The sequence below is a fragment of the Theropithecus gelada genome, chromosome 9, assembly GCF_003255815.1.
Source record: "Theropithecus gelada isolate Dixy chromosome 9, Tgel_1.0, whole genome shotgun sequence".
Classification (NCBI taxonomy): domain Eukaryota; kingdom Metazoa; phylum Chordata; class Mammalia; order Primates; family Cercopithecidae; genus Theropithecus; species Theropithecus gelada.
The window spans coordinates 55,949,778-55,964,109 of record NC_037677.1 but is presented as its reverse complement, the minus strand read 5'-3'; the positions used below and the strand labels follow the sequence as shown (position 1 = coordinate 55,964,109).

The 14,332-nt window shown below is 45.0% G+C and overlaps 1 protein-coding gene across 6 annotated transcripts; it reads left to right on the top strand.

Annotated features, from left to right (window-relative positions):
- The first annotated feature begins 4,137 nt into the window (after positions 1 to 4,137).
- On the top strand, positions 4,138 to 11,350 carry RPS24 (ribosomal protein S24). Of its 6 annotated transcripts, XM_025397275.1 has the most exons (8): positions 4,138 to 4,282; positions 5,695 to 5,760; positions 5,854 to 6,063; positions 7,516 to 7,626; positions 7,761 to 7,763; positions 8,279 to 8,296; positions 10,840 to 10,861; positions 11,247 to 11,350. In XM_025397275.1, the coding sequence occupies exons 1-6, from the start codon at positions 4,280 to 4,282 to the stop codon at positions 8,282 to 8,284; spliced, it is 399 nt and encodes a 132-aa protein (XP_025253060.1). In that variant the 5' UTR covers positions 4,138 to 4,279; the 3' UTR covers positions 8,285 to 8,296; positions 10,840 to 10,861; positions 11,247 to 11,350. The 6 variants fall into 6 exon arrangements, with proteins under 6 accessions (XP_025253060.1, XP_025253062.1, XP_025253061.1 ...); XM_025397277.1 differs by lacking the exon at positions 7,761 to 7,763; XM_025397276.1 differs by lacking the exon at positions 8,279 to 8,296.
- The last annotated feature ends 2,982 nt before the right edge of the window (positions 11,351 to 14,332 follow it).

Here is a 14,332-nt window from a genome sequence, read left to right as displayed (position 1 = left end):
TAGAGTGCCCCACGTGTCCACTTCCTCTTCCGCTACTCGCCAGGGCGTCTGTCTGTCAAGAGAGACTTCCGGCACGCCGTTTTTTTTGGTTTTTTTTTGTTTTTTGCCCTTTCCCCGCACCGTCACCTGGTGGCGCTTCCTGGAAACCGCACCGAGGCCTTCGCTGTATTTAAAAAATCCCATTTATGGTCAATTTCTCCAGGTAATCAGACACCTGCAGAGAAGCTGCATATAACTCTTTGCCTCAAGACTTTTAGATAAGCAGAGGGTCAAAACTTGCATAAAATGGAAAATCATCATCATTAACATCAGTACCATCTAAATTAAGAGCTTCTAATTGTTTAAGGGAAGGTGGAGGCTGAAATGAACCGTCCCATCCAACAGAGAGCAATATCTGGAGGACCAACAAAGGAAAACAGCAGAAAATACGGGCGCACATGCGCTTCCATTTCATGGAGTTATGGGGGGGGGGGGAAGAATTAAACTTATATTCTTGATTACAAAAACCGCTGAAAATCTGTTAGAGCGAAAACAACCATGGTGATCAACAGAAGAAAAGGGAGAACGGAAAGTAAAGATCATTCATGTCTTGAAATAAATTGTCTATAGTCCGTGACAACCTGTGGGAGGTGATCGTAGTGTGATATATTAGTGCATGAGCCTAGCAAGGAAATCACATCACCACAGGGCTCAGCGCTATACAACCTAGAACTAAGTCCTCATTATTTGTCAGAAACTCAAAACAGAACTGAACAAAAGTGTTTTAACAACTTTCAATTTTAAGAAGGGATGCTATCTCATTTTCAGACGCCATGGCTCCTCACTAACAAAACACAATGTCACAGACAAAAAACAAGGCATATCAGGTTTTCCTAAGTTATTTCAGTACTCCATCACTTAAAAATGGAATAATGTTGACAATTTTTTTTTTGAGATGGAGTCTCGCTCTGTCGCCTAGGCTGGAGTGCAGTGGTGAAATTTCGGCTCACTCCAACCTCCGCCTCCTGGGTTCAAGTGATTCTCCTGGCTCAGCCTCCCAAGTAGCTGGGACTACAGGTGCCTGCCACCGTGCCCAGCTAATTTTTGTATTTTTAGTAGAGACAGGGTTTCACTGTGTTGGCCAGGATGGTCTCGAATCCCTGACCTTGTGATCTGCCTGCCTTGGTCTCCCAAAGTGCTAGGATTACAGGTGTGAGCCACCACACCCGGCTCTAATGTTGACAATATTATACCAACAAGGTTTGGATCGCGAGTGACTTTTCTAGAGGTTAAGAGGAAAAGTTATGAAATCACAGTACCATCATGGGAGTCTAGCTTTCACCATTTAAAGTTGTGTAGGCGGCCAGATGCGGTGGCTCATGCCTGTAATCCTAGCACTTTGGGAGGCCGAGGTGGGCGGATCACCTTAGGTCAGGAGTTCAACACCAGCCTGGTCAACATGGTGAAACCCCAACTCTACTAAAAATACAAAAATTAGCTGGGTGTGGTGGTGTGCACCTGTAATCCCAGCTACTCAGGAGGCTGAAGCAGGAGAATTGCTTGATCCTGGGAGGTGGAGGTTGCAGTGAGCCGAGACCACACGATTGCACTGCAGCCTGGGCGACAAGAGTGAAACTCTGTCTCAAAAAGAAAATAAATAAATAAATAAATAAAAAATAAAGTTGTGTAGGCCGGGCGCGGTGGCTCACGCCTGTAATTCTGGCACTTTGAGAGGCCGAGGTGGGAGGATCACCAGGTCAGGAATTCGAGACCAGCCTGACCAATATGGTGAAACTCTGTCTCTACTAAAAAATACAAACATTAGCCTGGTGTGGTGGCGCATTCCTGTATATCCCAGCTACTCAGGAGGCTAAGGCAGGAGAATCGCTTAAATCCGGGAGGCGGAGGTTGCAGTGAGTCAAGATTGTGCCACTGCACTCCAGCCTGGGCGACAGAGCGAGACTTTGCCTCAAAGAAACAAACAAACAAACAAGCAAACAAAAAAATATATATATAAAGTGTGAACTTGGGAAAGTTATTTAATAATCTTATTGTGTTAGTTTCCCCATTTATAACATGGATGAGTAATATGTATCCTGTTTCTTAGAGTCAGTGGGAAGGTTAAATAGCAAAATGAGGGTAAAAGTAATTAGAATGTAACAGTCACATTACAATCACTCTATAAATATTCTTCTGCCACAGCCTCCCAAGTAGCTGGGACTACAGGTGCGCACCACCATGCCTGGCTAATTTTTGTATTTTTAGTAAGACAGGGTTTCACCATATTGGCCAGGATGGTCTTGAACTCCTGACCTCGTGATCCGCCTGCCTCCGCCTTCCAGAGTGCTGGGATTACAGCCGTGAGCCACTGTGCCAGGCCAGCCAACTATTTCCTTAAGAAGGATAGTTGGTCACCTCGGGAGGCTGAGGCAGAAGAATCGCTTGAACTCGGGAGGCAGATGTTGCAGTGACCTGAGATCCCGCCACTGCACTCCAGCCTGGGTGACAGAGCGAGATGCAGTCTCAAAACAAAACGAAACAAAACAAAACAAAACAAAAAAAACTAATAAAAAGAAAATAGTCGGCCGGTGACGGTGGCTCACGCCTGTAATCCCACCACTCTGAGAGGCCAAGCCGGGGGCGGATCACTTGCAGTCAGGAGTTTGAGAGCAGCCTGGCCAACATGGTGAAACCCGTCTCTCCTAAAAATACAAAAATTAACTTGGCGTGGTGGCGCAGGCCTGTAATTTTAGTTACTCCAGAGGCTGAGGCAGGAGAATCGCTGGAACCCGGGAGGCGGAGGTTGCAGTGAGCGGTGATCAAGCCATTGCACTCCAGCCTGGGTGACAAGAGCAAGACTTGGTCTCGGAGGAGGGGAAAAAAAAAAGAAAAGGGGAAAGCTGCCCCCAAAGCCTGCACCTTGGACACCTCATCTGCACCAACATTTGGGAAATTATTCTTCTTGTTTCTCTGGAATATGTATATTTACATTCTTTACATGTCTGTTTCACGTTAAGGAAAATATTTCTGGAGCAACCAAATTTTTTCTTCCTTTTTTTGGGGGAGGGGGGAGGGCACGGAGTTTCGCTCTTATTGCCCAGGCTGGAGTTCAATGGCACCATCTCAGCCCACTGCAACCTCCGCCTCCCGGATTCAAGCGATTCTCCTGCCTCAGCCTCCCCAATAGCTGGGATTAGAGGTATGCACCACCACGCCCAGGTAATTTTTTTTTTTGTATTAGAGACGGGGTTTCGCCATTTTGGCCAGGCTGGTATCAAACTTCTGACCTCAGGTGATCTACCCGCTTCAGCCTCCCAAAGTGTTGGGATTACAGGCGTGAGCCACTGCGCCCGGCCTCTAGTTTTTTTTTTTTTTTTTTTTTTTTTTATGAGACGGATTTTCTTCGCTCCTGTTGCCCAGGCTGGAGTGCAATGGCGTGATCTTGGCTCACTGCAACCTCCACTTCCCGGGTTCTAGCGATTCTCCTGTCTCAGCCTCCCGAGTAGCTGGGATTACAGACATTAGCCACCACGCCCGGCTAATTTTGTATTTTGTATTTTTTTTTTTTTTTTTTTTAGTAGAGACGGGGTTTCGCCGTGTTGGCCAGGCTGGTATGGAACTCCTGATCTCGGGTGATTCGCCCGCCTCGCCCTCCCAAAGTGCTGGGATTACAGGCGTGGCCATCGCGCCCAGCCAAATATTTTTCAAACACTAATTTTGCATAAGGACCAAGATTTGCAGAAAAATACAAATTAAAGAGATCTTTTAAATGAAAAACTCATCATAAAAGTCTCAAAAAATAATACTTACGACGAACAATAAATTAGAATGGGCAATGTTAAGTACTTGAAATAACAAAGGTTTTAGAGTCAGGGTTTCTGCAGCTTCCCTAGCTGTATAAAGAGGAGACTGTTAGAGAGGATATCCTAAGATGCCTTCCAAGTTTACCCACCGCTAACTCGGAAGAAGGCAATGTAAACTAATTTGGTTTACCGGAATTCAAATACGTACAATTCAACATAATAAATTGAACTGAAATTGAACACCTGCTTGCGTAAACCTAGTCGGCTCCAGTTGTTCTGCCTGCGGATTGGCCAGTCTAGAGTTCCAGGGGTGTGGCCAAAGGTCTGTGAGGCGGGGCCGTAGGCAGCCTCAATCAGGCATCGCCGCGGTCAGCCTCGCGGCGCGGCCACGCCCCCACGCCGGCTCTTCCCGGGGTCCTTCCGTGCGCGTTGATATGATTGGCCGGCGAATAGTGGCTCTCTTTTCCTCCCTGACTGTCCGGAGATAGGCAGCCATCATGGTGAGTCTCCCCGGGCTGGTGCAGTCATCTGCTGCGTATCCGAGCCATCCTTCGTCCCCGGGTCCCAGTATCTGAGCTATAGGCGCGCGAAGGCCGGTTGCTCTTCTCTGGCCGTTTCTGTCGGAGGATGGTTGTCGAGAGGCTCGGGGCTGTTGGCAGGGAATCCGGGCTGGCAGGCTGCGTTGCAGACCCGGACACGCTGGGCTTCGGGCTACAGCGCCTGGGCAGTGCAGGAACTGTTGGCGCTTGTTGACTTCGTGGAGCACAGTGGATGGGGGTGCGGGGCGGGATAGAGGGACACTGGCAGGCACATCTCATCTGCAGTTCCAAATTGGGCTAGGTAGGCGGCTTGCAGGTGATGGTAGCCCAAGAGGTGAAGAAGGTGCCGGCAGCGCCTGGGCGACTTGCGGCAAGTGAAACCATTCCCATGTGTAAGCTAGAAAACTTGTCAGCTGAGTGGATCTTCATGTTTCATACTGGGGAAACAGGCCCTGGAAAGGGATGTTATAAAAAGGTAGTCCTGCCCTTAGTCATGCGTTATTAGCTTCTCCAGCATCCGTTTTTAACCTTATCTGCAATCTTTTTTTTCCCCCAAGAATTGAGTACCACTGATGTGGATTTAATTTGGTGTGGTTTCTTAAAGTGAAATGGAGAAACTCTAGCAAGTCATTTGCTGCTATGAAAGTCTCTTGTGCCTCCTTTTTGGTAAAATTGTTAGCGTAAATTGCTTAATGCCTACATTCTTTATTAGGTATTAAGTAAAGGTGCAGTTCAGTCCTTCAGAAGGCAATACCGTTTTCTCTGATCTCTGCTGTGGCCATTCTAGAAGGATAGATGACATGCACGTAGTGAGTACAAGGCTTGGGTCACGTTTGTGCAAGACATGATAAACACAGTTCATTGAGTGTGACCTTTATATGAGCCACAGCAGTTTTTACCCCAGAGAAGTGATTCTCGACTCGGAGTGATTTTTCCCCTAAGGGAACAGTTGGCTAAGTCTGGAGACATTTTTGATTGTCACAACTGGGAAAGGTGGGAAGTCCTTCTGGCGTCTAGTGGTTAGAGGGCTGGGATTTTTATAGTTATTCTAAAACACACAGTCCCCACAACAGGAATTATCCATATGGAAATATCAGTAGTGCTGAGGTTGAGAAACCCTGCCCCAGAGATACACATAACGTAGTGAAGTAAGTTGTACAGATTCATGTAAAACCGTTATATTTTCTTGGTATTTTATGTATTTGTTAGGTGTATCCTGTGAATTTGGCCCTGCCGAGGGGGTTTTATTTACTTTAATTTGCTACATGATTAATGGCTACAAATTGGACTGCAGCATTCTAGGTCTTGAAAAATCACAGCAAGGCCAAGAAAACTTTGAGTAGTTTTATTAACCAGAGTGTATATGTTTTCAGAACGACACCGTAACTATCCGCACTAGAAAGTTCATGACCAACCGACTACTTCAGAGGAAACAAATGGTAAGGAAGGGCATGTCAATCTTTGCTTAATTGTCCTTTACTCTGAAGATGTATTTTATCATAGTGAACACTAAACTTGATATCTCCTTTTAGGTCATTGACGTCCTTCACCCTGGGAAGGCAACAGTGCCTAAGACAGAAATTCGGGAAAAACTAGCCAAAATGTACAAGACCACACCGGATGTCATCTTTGTATTTGGATTCAGAACTCATTTTGGTGGTGGCAAGACAACTGGCTTTGGCATGATTTATGACTCCCTGGATTATGCAAAGAAAAATGAACCCAAACATAGACTTGCAAGAGTAGGTGTCTTTTCATTTGTTCATCAGCTACTGAAGACCTATTTTTTCAATGGCGTTGTGTTGTGAGTGTGGTAAAATGGGCAAGACCAAGCAATCTGGGAGACAACTCTGAAGGGATTAAGAGAAAGTTATTTGATAAAATGCACAGGTGGAGTACGGAGGTTCAAAATTGAAGTCTGGCATTTGAGCTGAGTTCAGAAGGGCAGCTGAAGTAGTGTTCTTGGAGTTGGGCTGGGGTAAGGGTTGTTTTCCAGAGGGGAAGTAAGGGAATGTGTTTGGAAAGGTAGCCTGGCACCAAATTCGTTTAGTTTGGATTTTGTCTGAGTCTGGGCTTAAACCCGTAGGTAGCCAGGAACCAGGAAAGGTTTTTGATTGTATACTGAGTGTCAAACACTGCAGAGTGAACTATAGCAGTGATCTGGGCTAGCTCCCCAGTTTACATTCTAGTAAGAAGCATTACCTCGAAGTGCTTCTTTTGTTTGTTCCTTTAACTCACTTTACCCCATGCTGTTAGATGAACCTTCCCATAGGATAGCTGTGAGGGAAAATTCTGGTGATGTCATAGATAGAGGCTGCACTTTTTTTTTTTTTTTTCTGAGACAGAGTCTAGCTCCCAGGCTGCCGTGCAGTGGCGCAATCTTGGCTCACTGCAACCTCTGCCTCCCAGGTTGACTCTTCTGCCTCAGCCTCCTGAGTAGCTGGGATTATAGGCATGTGCCACCACACCCGGGTAATTTTTGTATTTTTAGTAGAGACAGGGTTTCACCGTGTTGGTCAGGCTGGTCTCAAACTCCTGACCTCGTGATCCGCCCGCCTCGGCCTTCCAGTGTTGGGATTATAGGCGTGAGCCACCACGTCCAGCTGAGACTGCACTATTTTTAACTGATTTTGCATTCATGTTCTCAGAAGGCCTTGCTGAGCTGGTGACATTGAAGCTGAGATCCTTGTAAAGATTTGAAAGTAGTCTTTGTAAAGATACAGAAACAGTCTTGTAGGCCCCAGGAACAGCAAGTGCAAAGGTGGGCAGAGTGGCGATGAGTAGATCAGAATCTCCATGGTGTGGGGGTTGTAAAGGCTTCTCTGTCAGCAGGGAGTAATGGGGAGTTGCAATGGGAAGAGATCCCTCAGCCACTTGGGAGGTGCCTTGTTTTGGTAGTGCAAAAGAAGAAAAAAATAGTGGTCTGTGAGCTCAAGTCTGGACAAGAACAGCCAGTCTCCCAAATTTCCTGTTCAGAGAGTATTGAGTGGACCGTTTGTTTTCCTGAGGGTATTCTATACTTAAAATCCCTTGATGATGCTTTCTGTTCTAGCAAAAACATGTATTGAATATACTTGTAAAGTTTTGGTTTAGAAAGCTGTGTTAAGCGCAGACTGGGTCAGTTTCCCTACCAGAGTGGTGGGTAATGATTTTAATGTTTGCAAGTCACCTGGATGTACTGTTTTCTCATTCAGCATGGCCTGTATGAGAAGAAAAAGACCTCAAGAAAGCAACGAAAGGAACGCAAGAACAGAATGAAGAAAGTCAGGGGGACTGCAAAGGCCAATGTTGGTGCTGGCAAAAAGGTATAGTTCATCAAGGAAAATACAGAAACATCATTAATTGTAGGTCTTTAGTTTCTAGGAAAGAAGGAATTTTATTTATTTTTTAAATAACGTTTCTTAATGTTTCTTCTTTTCCCTCTTCTTCTGGATTACAGAAGGTAACATGTTTTAAGAAATTATGTAGCATAGTGTCTTAACCACCTCAGTAGAGTAGCTTGGCCCACCCCTTGTCACCTCACAGCACAATCTGGGGGCCACATTGGTTCATTGATCCTGGTGGGCACCTTTCAAGCCTATCACAAGAAGTTTTAGTTTTACTAATTGGCATAGAACTCTCAATGCAGAGCGGATCTCATTCCCTGTAATTTTACTTGTTAGTATGGACACTGGTTTAAGAAGCAGTTGGATCAATGTGGCCCGTGTTTTCCTGGCATACTGGAGAGGCAACTGAGATCTCAGGATTGCTTTCCTCTCCAGTTGGCCAAGACAAGTGATTTTAGCGTTAAGCAGCTTTTTACCAGCTTTGCTAGCTGTAAATAGTTGGACATTGTAAATCATTGAATAGAATTAAGGTGTTGGGTTGTTAAATTAACAAATAATCAAGTGTTCTGTGAACTTTTTTTTTTGTTTTTTTGCTTTTCCTCTCTACTTTCTTGGATTTCTTGTTCATCAGAAATGAAGTGTCTGGCAGGTACTGAGATTGTAAGCACGGTGTGGGGATGCATCACCTTCACTGAGTTTGCTTTGATGATGCTTTGCATGTTGGCCTTTGGATGACAGTTTTATAGTATGGTCGATTATAATGCCAGTGTCATTTAGGCTGGTGCAAGAGTAATTGCGGTGGCAAAAACCGCAGTTACTTTTGCACCAACCTAATATGTTTTAAGATAGTATATTATGAGCAAAGGAGAAAACTTTTAAAATCATGTTTATTTTGGAAACTCCAAAATGCATGTTACATGTGAAGTAACTCACTGGAGGAAGGTGAGTGCTTTACTAAGTAGGCACCGTTTAACTTGCACTTGGGGAATGCTGTATCCACATACTTAGGAAATGGCTTCAGTTAACACTGGGCTTGGGAAGGGCTGTCTTATCCGAGGAGCAGTCCTCTCTGGAGCCATGAAACCAGCCTGGCAGCTCTGATAATAAACTAGTCTGAAATCCGGCAAAGCCTCTGTCCTGTTTGGATACGTGCAAAGCTGCCTTTTACCATTTCCATTGCTTTTTATTACTTAATCTCCAACTTTCTGCCTGGTGTCTTTTTTTTTTTTTAAATAGAAAATTTTTGAGGTAATTATTCATATCAAAGTCTTTGGTGGATATGCTTTTTCCCACAAGCACTTGGTTAAAATGGCCCATTACCTCATTTATTTATTTATTTATTTATTTATTTATTTATTTATTTATTTATTTATTTTTTTGAGACAGAGTCTCACTCTGTCGCCCAGGCTGGAGCGTAGTGGCCAGATCTCAGTTTACTGCAAGCTCCGCCTCCCGGGTTCACGCCATTCTCCTGCCTCAGCCTCCCGAGTAGCTGGGACTACAGGCGCCCGCCACCTCGCCCGGCTAGTTTTTTGTATTTTTTAGTAGAGACTGGGTTTCACCGTGTTAGCCAGGATGGTCTCGATCTCCTGACTTCGTGATCCACCCGTCTCGGCCTCCCAAAGTGCTGGGATCACAGGCTTGAGCCACCGCGCCCGGCCCATTTATTTATTTTTTGAGACAGGGTCTCTCATCACCCAGACTGGAGTACAGTGGCATGATCATGGTTTACTGTACCTCCCAGGCTTGGGTGATTATCCCACCTCAGCCTTGTAGCTGGGACCACAGGCATGTGGCACCATGCCCTGCCAGTTTTTTGTAGAGACAGGATTTAGCCGTGTTGCTTAGGCTGCTGTTGAACTACTGGACTTGAGCGATCCTCTTGTCTAAGCCTTTCAAAAGTACTGGGATTACAGGTGTGAGCCACTGCGCCCAGCCTGTTACCTCATTTAAAACAAATTTTGTACATCTGAACAGTCTAAAATTGTAATGTGTAAAGTGGGGTAGGAGTGGGGTGGGCATAGTGGGATTTTGAATCAATGAAGGCCCTTCTTCTTGTGGCATCCTTTTGCAGTGATTCCCTGCCAGGCAAGGCAGTAAACCTGGGATTGCCTGCCCAGGACTGTAATCACATTGACGTCCCAGCGCCATGGAGTATGTAATGAATGAACTGCCAGCACAACTACTCACTAACCACTCCCTGTTTGTGAGGATTGTACCTGTTGAGAGAAGTTGCAAAAGAATTAGTCAGAATTTGTCCTCTGACCTAGGTCTGAAGGACATTTAACACATTGATTCTTCTCTTCATCCAGCCTTTGAGTCCTACGAGTTAGTGCGTTTAGCCTTTGAGTCCCACATGTACGGAGGAGCTACCTGTGGAGACCTGAGCCATCACTATTCCTGCTTCGTTACACTGGTGCCTCTCACCAGCACTGCTCTGAAAAGCCAGCTAGAAAAATCAATGCTTTTGAGTACATAAATTCTTTGGCTCCAAAGAAATGCCATAGCAATAGTGCTTTTAATTCAGTTTTGTTCAGATGTTAGAACTGGTATTTGTTGTTGCCTTTTGGTTGCAGTGGAGTTATATACTAAGTTACTTATACTAAGGCATTAGTAGTCTCATATCTGAAGAGCAATTGTATTTTTAGTTCAGCTAAATTGATACCTCTCTTTAAATACTAACTTGTACTACTTTTGTGGCTGTGAATGGTATCTTTTATTGAACTGAGGCAGCTTTTAAAAGACTTGACTGATGATTTAGAGCACTCCCATTGAGGTTAAATTAGACTTGAATCTGTAATGATTCTCATATCTGTTCCTGATGTGTGTCCAGCACAGTGTTGCTTGGGCAGAGCAGAGGGGCAGAGGCTCAGGTATGTACTTCATTGACCAGTGGGCAAGGCCATCCTGGGTACCACATTGGCTTAATGATCTCTTCATTGTGAAGTTGGGCCACCTTGTTTGCATAAGAACTACAGTAATCAGGCAACGTATTGTCAGAATTGGGAGGAATAAAATCAGTGAGTCTCTAAGGAGTGCTCTGTATACAATTGCAAAGAACAAAATGGTCAACTTTAAGGTACCTGATTGCATGCACTTAAATGCAGATTATTTTTGAGTTTGAAAAGGGACTATTAATGAAATCTTTCTTTTCCCTCCTTTCTCTTTTTGCCTTCCCCACCACTGATTTAGTGAGCTGGAGATTGGATCACAGGTATAATTCAAGCTTTTCATGTAGTCATGTAGATCACTAGACTACTTGGTGTACTGATGTAGCAGTTTAAAAGCAGATCATGTGTAGTACATTTAGAAGTAGATCTACAAATATTCTGAAGAGTTGTAACCTTTTAAAATATAGTGACATGGTTTTGTTTTTAAGGTTTAGCAATATTTAGCCCATTATTTTTGTTTTATTTCTAACTTGAATGTTTGTAAGTTTTATTTTTTGATGCTTACATTGTGTTAATATAACATCAAAATAACTTGATATTCTAGGTTACTAATAATTGTGGTGCATGAATGTTACTACTTTTGGAATTTAAGACTTTAAAGAATTTTAAAGGCAGTTGCTGACTAAACTTCTTTCTCTTGATTCACAGCCGAAAGAGTAAAGGTGCTGCAGTAAAGGCTACCTGTGTCCATTTTGGATTTTTCACAAGCAGATTAATAAACTAAAAACTTTCATGTGTCTGGTTGTTTGAAATGTATTTACGGTTTATTGGGACTGCTAGGAGGTTAGTCTGCTGATTTAAGTTGCTGCCCAAGTTCACATGCTCCATGAAGCATTCAGTGAAAACTTAATGTCATGGGGTGGTGTTTGTTTGCTGATTAGTTTATAGCTTAGGTGGGTTCATTGGGAGTCAAACTTGTAAATGCTGTGTAAGAACCATGGCCGCTCTGGATGCGGTGTAGTGGCTCACAGTAATCAACACTTTGGGAGGCTTGCGTGGGGTCATTACGCTTAAGCCCAGGAACTCGAGGTTACAGTGAGATGTTTTGTTTTTTTTTTCCCCCCAGACAGGGTCTAGTTTCGTTACCTAGGCTGGTCTTGATTGAACTCATGGGCTGAAGCCATCCTCCCACCTTGGCCACCCAAAGTGCTGTACTTTGGCCACATAAAGTGCTGGCATGAGCCACCACGTCTGGCTAAGAGTGTCTTTAAAAGGTAGCATGTCTAGATAAACTGGAGAAATCTCAGGAAGCAGTAAAGAACTGAGACTTGGTTGGGTATGAAGGGGACCCAGGAGAAGCAATACCATGAAGGCAGAAGGGTTGAGTTTGCAGGAAGGAAGGGTGGTGGAATGTTGCGGAGAAAAGAGAGTGAGAGCCCCTGTGTGGAGCACCTACAGACGGGAGGGCAGGGGTGTGAAGAGTTAAGTCATGTGACTGGGCCTGCTGGCCAGGGAGTGGTTGGAGTTCTGTTTTTGTATCTACAGAGGCTGTGTACTTTGGTTTGTAGGGCCTCTGGCCCTGTGGGTTCTCTTGCTAAGGAATCTGCTACTCCTTTGCTAGAACCAGGAAATAGCTTGCTAGTGTGGAAGAATGGGGTCTTTGATGTGATTGGCATTTTTTTGATGAACAGTGCATAGAGGCAGAAGGTAATGCTAGGGACAGTAAAGGTTGGGGTTCGAGATGCAGTTTCCTGTGACTGAGCTGGAGTGTGGAAGCAGAGAAGGCACCCTATGAGCAACTTGCGGAGGCAAGGTGGTGAGGATCCTGACAGTGCTGCAGGGACAGGATGGGACATGGAGCTGGGGTTGATGGCTAAGTTGAGCAGGGAGAGTGGAAGGAAGTAATTGAGTGAGTGAGAACTGAAAGGTAGGAAATAGTTTCTGATGTGAAGAAAAAGGGCAAAGCTGCAGAGAGCCTGAATGATTGAAGGTTGGCATCAAAGTCACAAAGTGGGGAGGCTTGTCTGTTGGACTGTGCTCAGGGCAGAAGTTGTAGTCTTTCAGCCGGTAGCCTTGGGAAGGGAGGTGGGATGAAACTCAGGCTCGGCCATGTTTTTCCAGAGGATCCACTTGGGTTGGGATATTAAAGAAAACGTGGCAGTCTTGCTGTGAGACTTGTTAGGCATAACATTTGGAAACTTGGCAAATTACACATAAAGGTGTGGATTTCCTACCTCTTGAAATATCAGAAGCAGCAATAGTAGCCCACCTTCCTGTGTGATGACAATTGGCAGGGCTCCAGGCTGGCTGCGTCTCTTGGCACAGGTATTTTTCCAGTCTCCACAGCCTTTGCTCCTACAGCCAGCTAACACCCTCCTCTACCTGCCCTCTGGTCTTCTGTCCCTGCTGCCTGCTTCTCTTCCATCTAGTCCATCCGAGGGTTTTTTTGGGGAAGTCACCTGCAACCTTGTTTGGGTTAATTTGCATTTAAATTGTGCTCCCAAGGGTATCTGCTAACTACCCTGGCTCACAAGGCTCTTTTGAGGCTGAGGATGTAACAACTGTGAAAACAGTTCGGAAACTAGTGCTAAGCAATTGTGTGTCGAAGCACGGACTTGTGGGAACTCAAATTGTGGACAGATTCAGCACATTGTAGGCCCTCACAGTAACCAGGCTACCCTGTGCTGTCAGCAGGCTTTGGAAGAGCCTCCATAAAATGCAAACTTGACTAAGCTGAATCAATATTGAGGGAGCACAACCTTCCGCTTGGCACTGATGGGAAGCTGTGGCTTAAATGAGAGATAGTAGGGATCTTTGAATAGTGATGAGAAAAGCTAGAGGTGGTTCTGGGAGAGTACCTGCAGTGAATATTTGGGGTGCTGCTTTTTTAGCTTTTCCTAGCACCACACCCATGAGTTCTATTTGTAGCTGGATGTGCCTATGTAATCAGGCAGCTTTCAACTCTGCACTTTTCCTTTCTTCCCTGGCAAGTTGCTTATTTTAGGCTGCCCTTAAAGACAGCATCTTACATGGTGCTCTCATGGAGCTGAGACAGGTGCTGTCCTAAACTCTGTGAACAATGATCTCCATTAATCTGCATGTGTGTGTGTGTATATATATTTATTTTTTGAGATGGAGTCTCACTGTCGCCCAGGCTGGAGTGCAGTGGCAGAATCTCGGCTCACTGCAAGCTCTGCCTCACAGGTTCACGCCATTCTGCCTTAGCCTCCCAAGTAGCTGGGACTGTAGGTGCTTGCCACCATGCCCGGGTAGTTTTTTGTATTTTTAGTGCAGACAGGGTTTCACTGTGTTAGTCAGGATGGTCTCGTTCTCCTGACCTCATGAGCTGCCCGCCTTGGCCTCCCAGAGTGCTGGGATTGCAGGCGTGAGCCACCACGCCCAGCCTCATCTTACTGGACCCACGCTGGAAAGGGTGTAGAGCAGTTAAGCATCTACCAGTGTCTCAGCCATCAAGTGGTGGGGATAGGATTGGAATGCAATAATCTGACTCCAAGACACTGCATTTTTTCAGGCACTCCAGTATTAAGCTACTTCGCATTGTACATATATAATGGTATATAAAACTCATGACTGCTAGCAGGGTGCCAATTGCCGTGGGTTTATTGGACAAGTGTTATTTGGCTAGTCAAATTCCCCATTTACTGACCACCTGCTATGTGTCCCAGTTCTGGAAGTTGGGGATAAAGCAGCTGTTCTGTCTTGAAAGCTCTGAGGTAGCTAACCACGATCTCATGGTTTGGCTTCTGTTCCTTTCTGTGAAGTAGCACATAGTG

What these genes read in the sequence shown, in the direction of transcription:
- RPS24 (XM_025397273.1), top strand. Translation starts at nt 4,641, where the DNA reads ATGGTAGCCCAAGAGGTGAAGAAGGTGCCGGCAGCGCCTGGGCGACTT. An exon ending in GAAAGGGATGTTATAAAAAG is followed by an intron (nt 4,797 to 5,694) that starts GTAGTCCTGCCC and finishes ATATGTTTTCAG; the next exon opens with AACGACACCGTAACTATCCG. An exon ending in TACTTCAGAGGAAACAAATG is followed by an intron (nt 5,761 to 5,853) that starts GTAAGGAAGGGC and finishes ATCTCCTTTTAG; the next exon opens with GTCATTGACGTCCTTCACCC.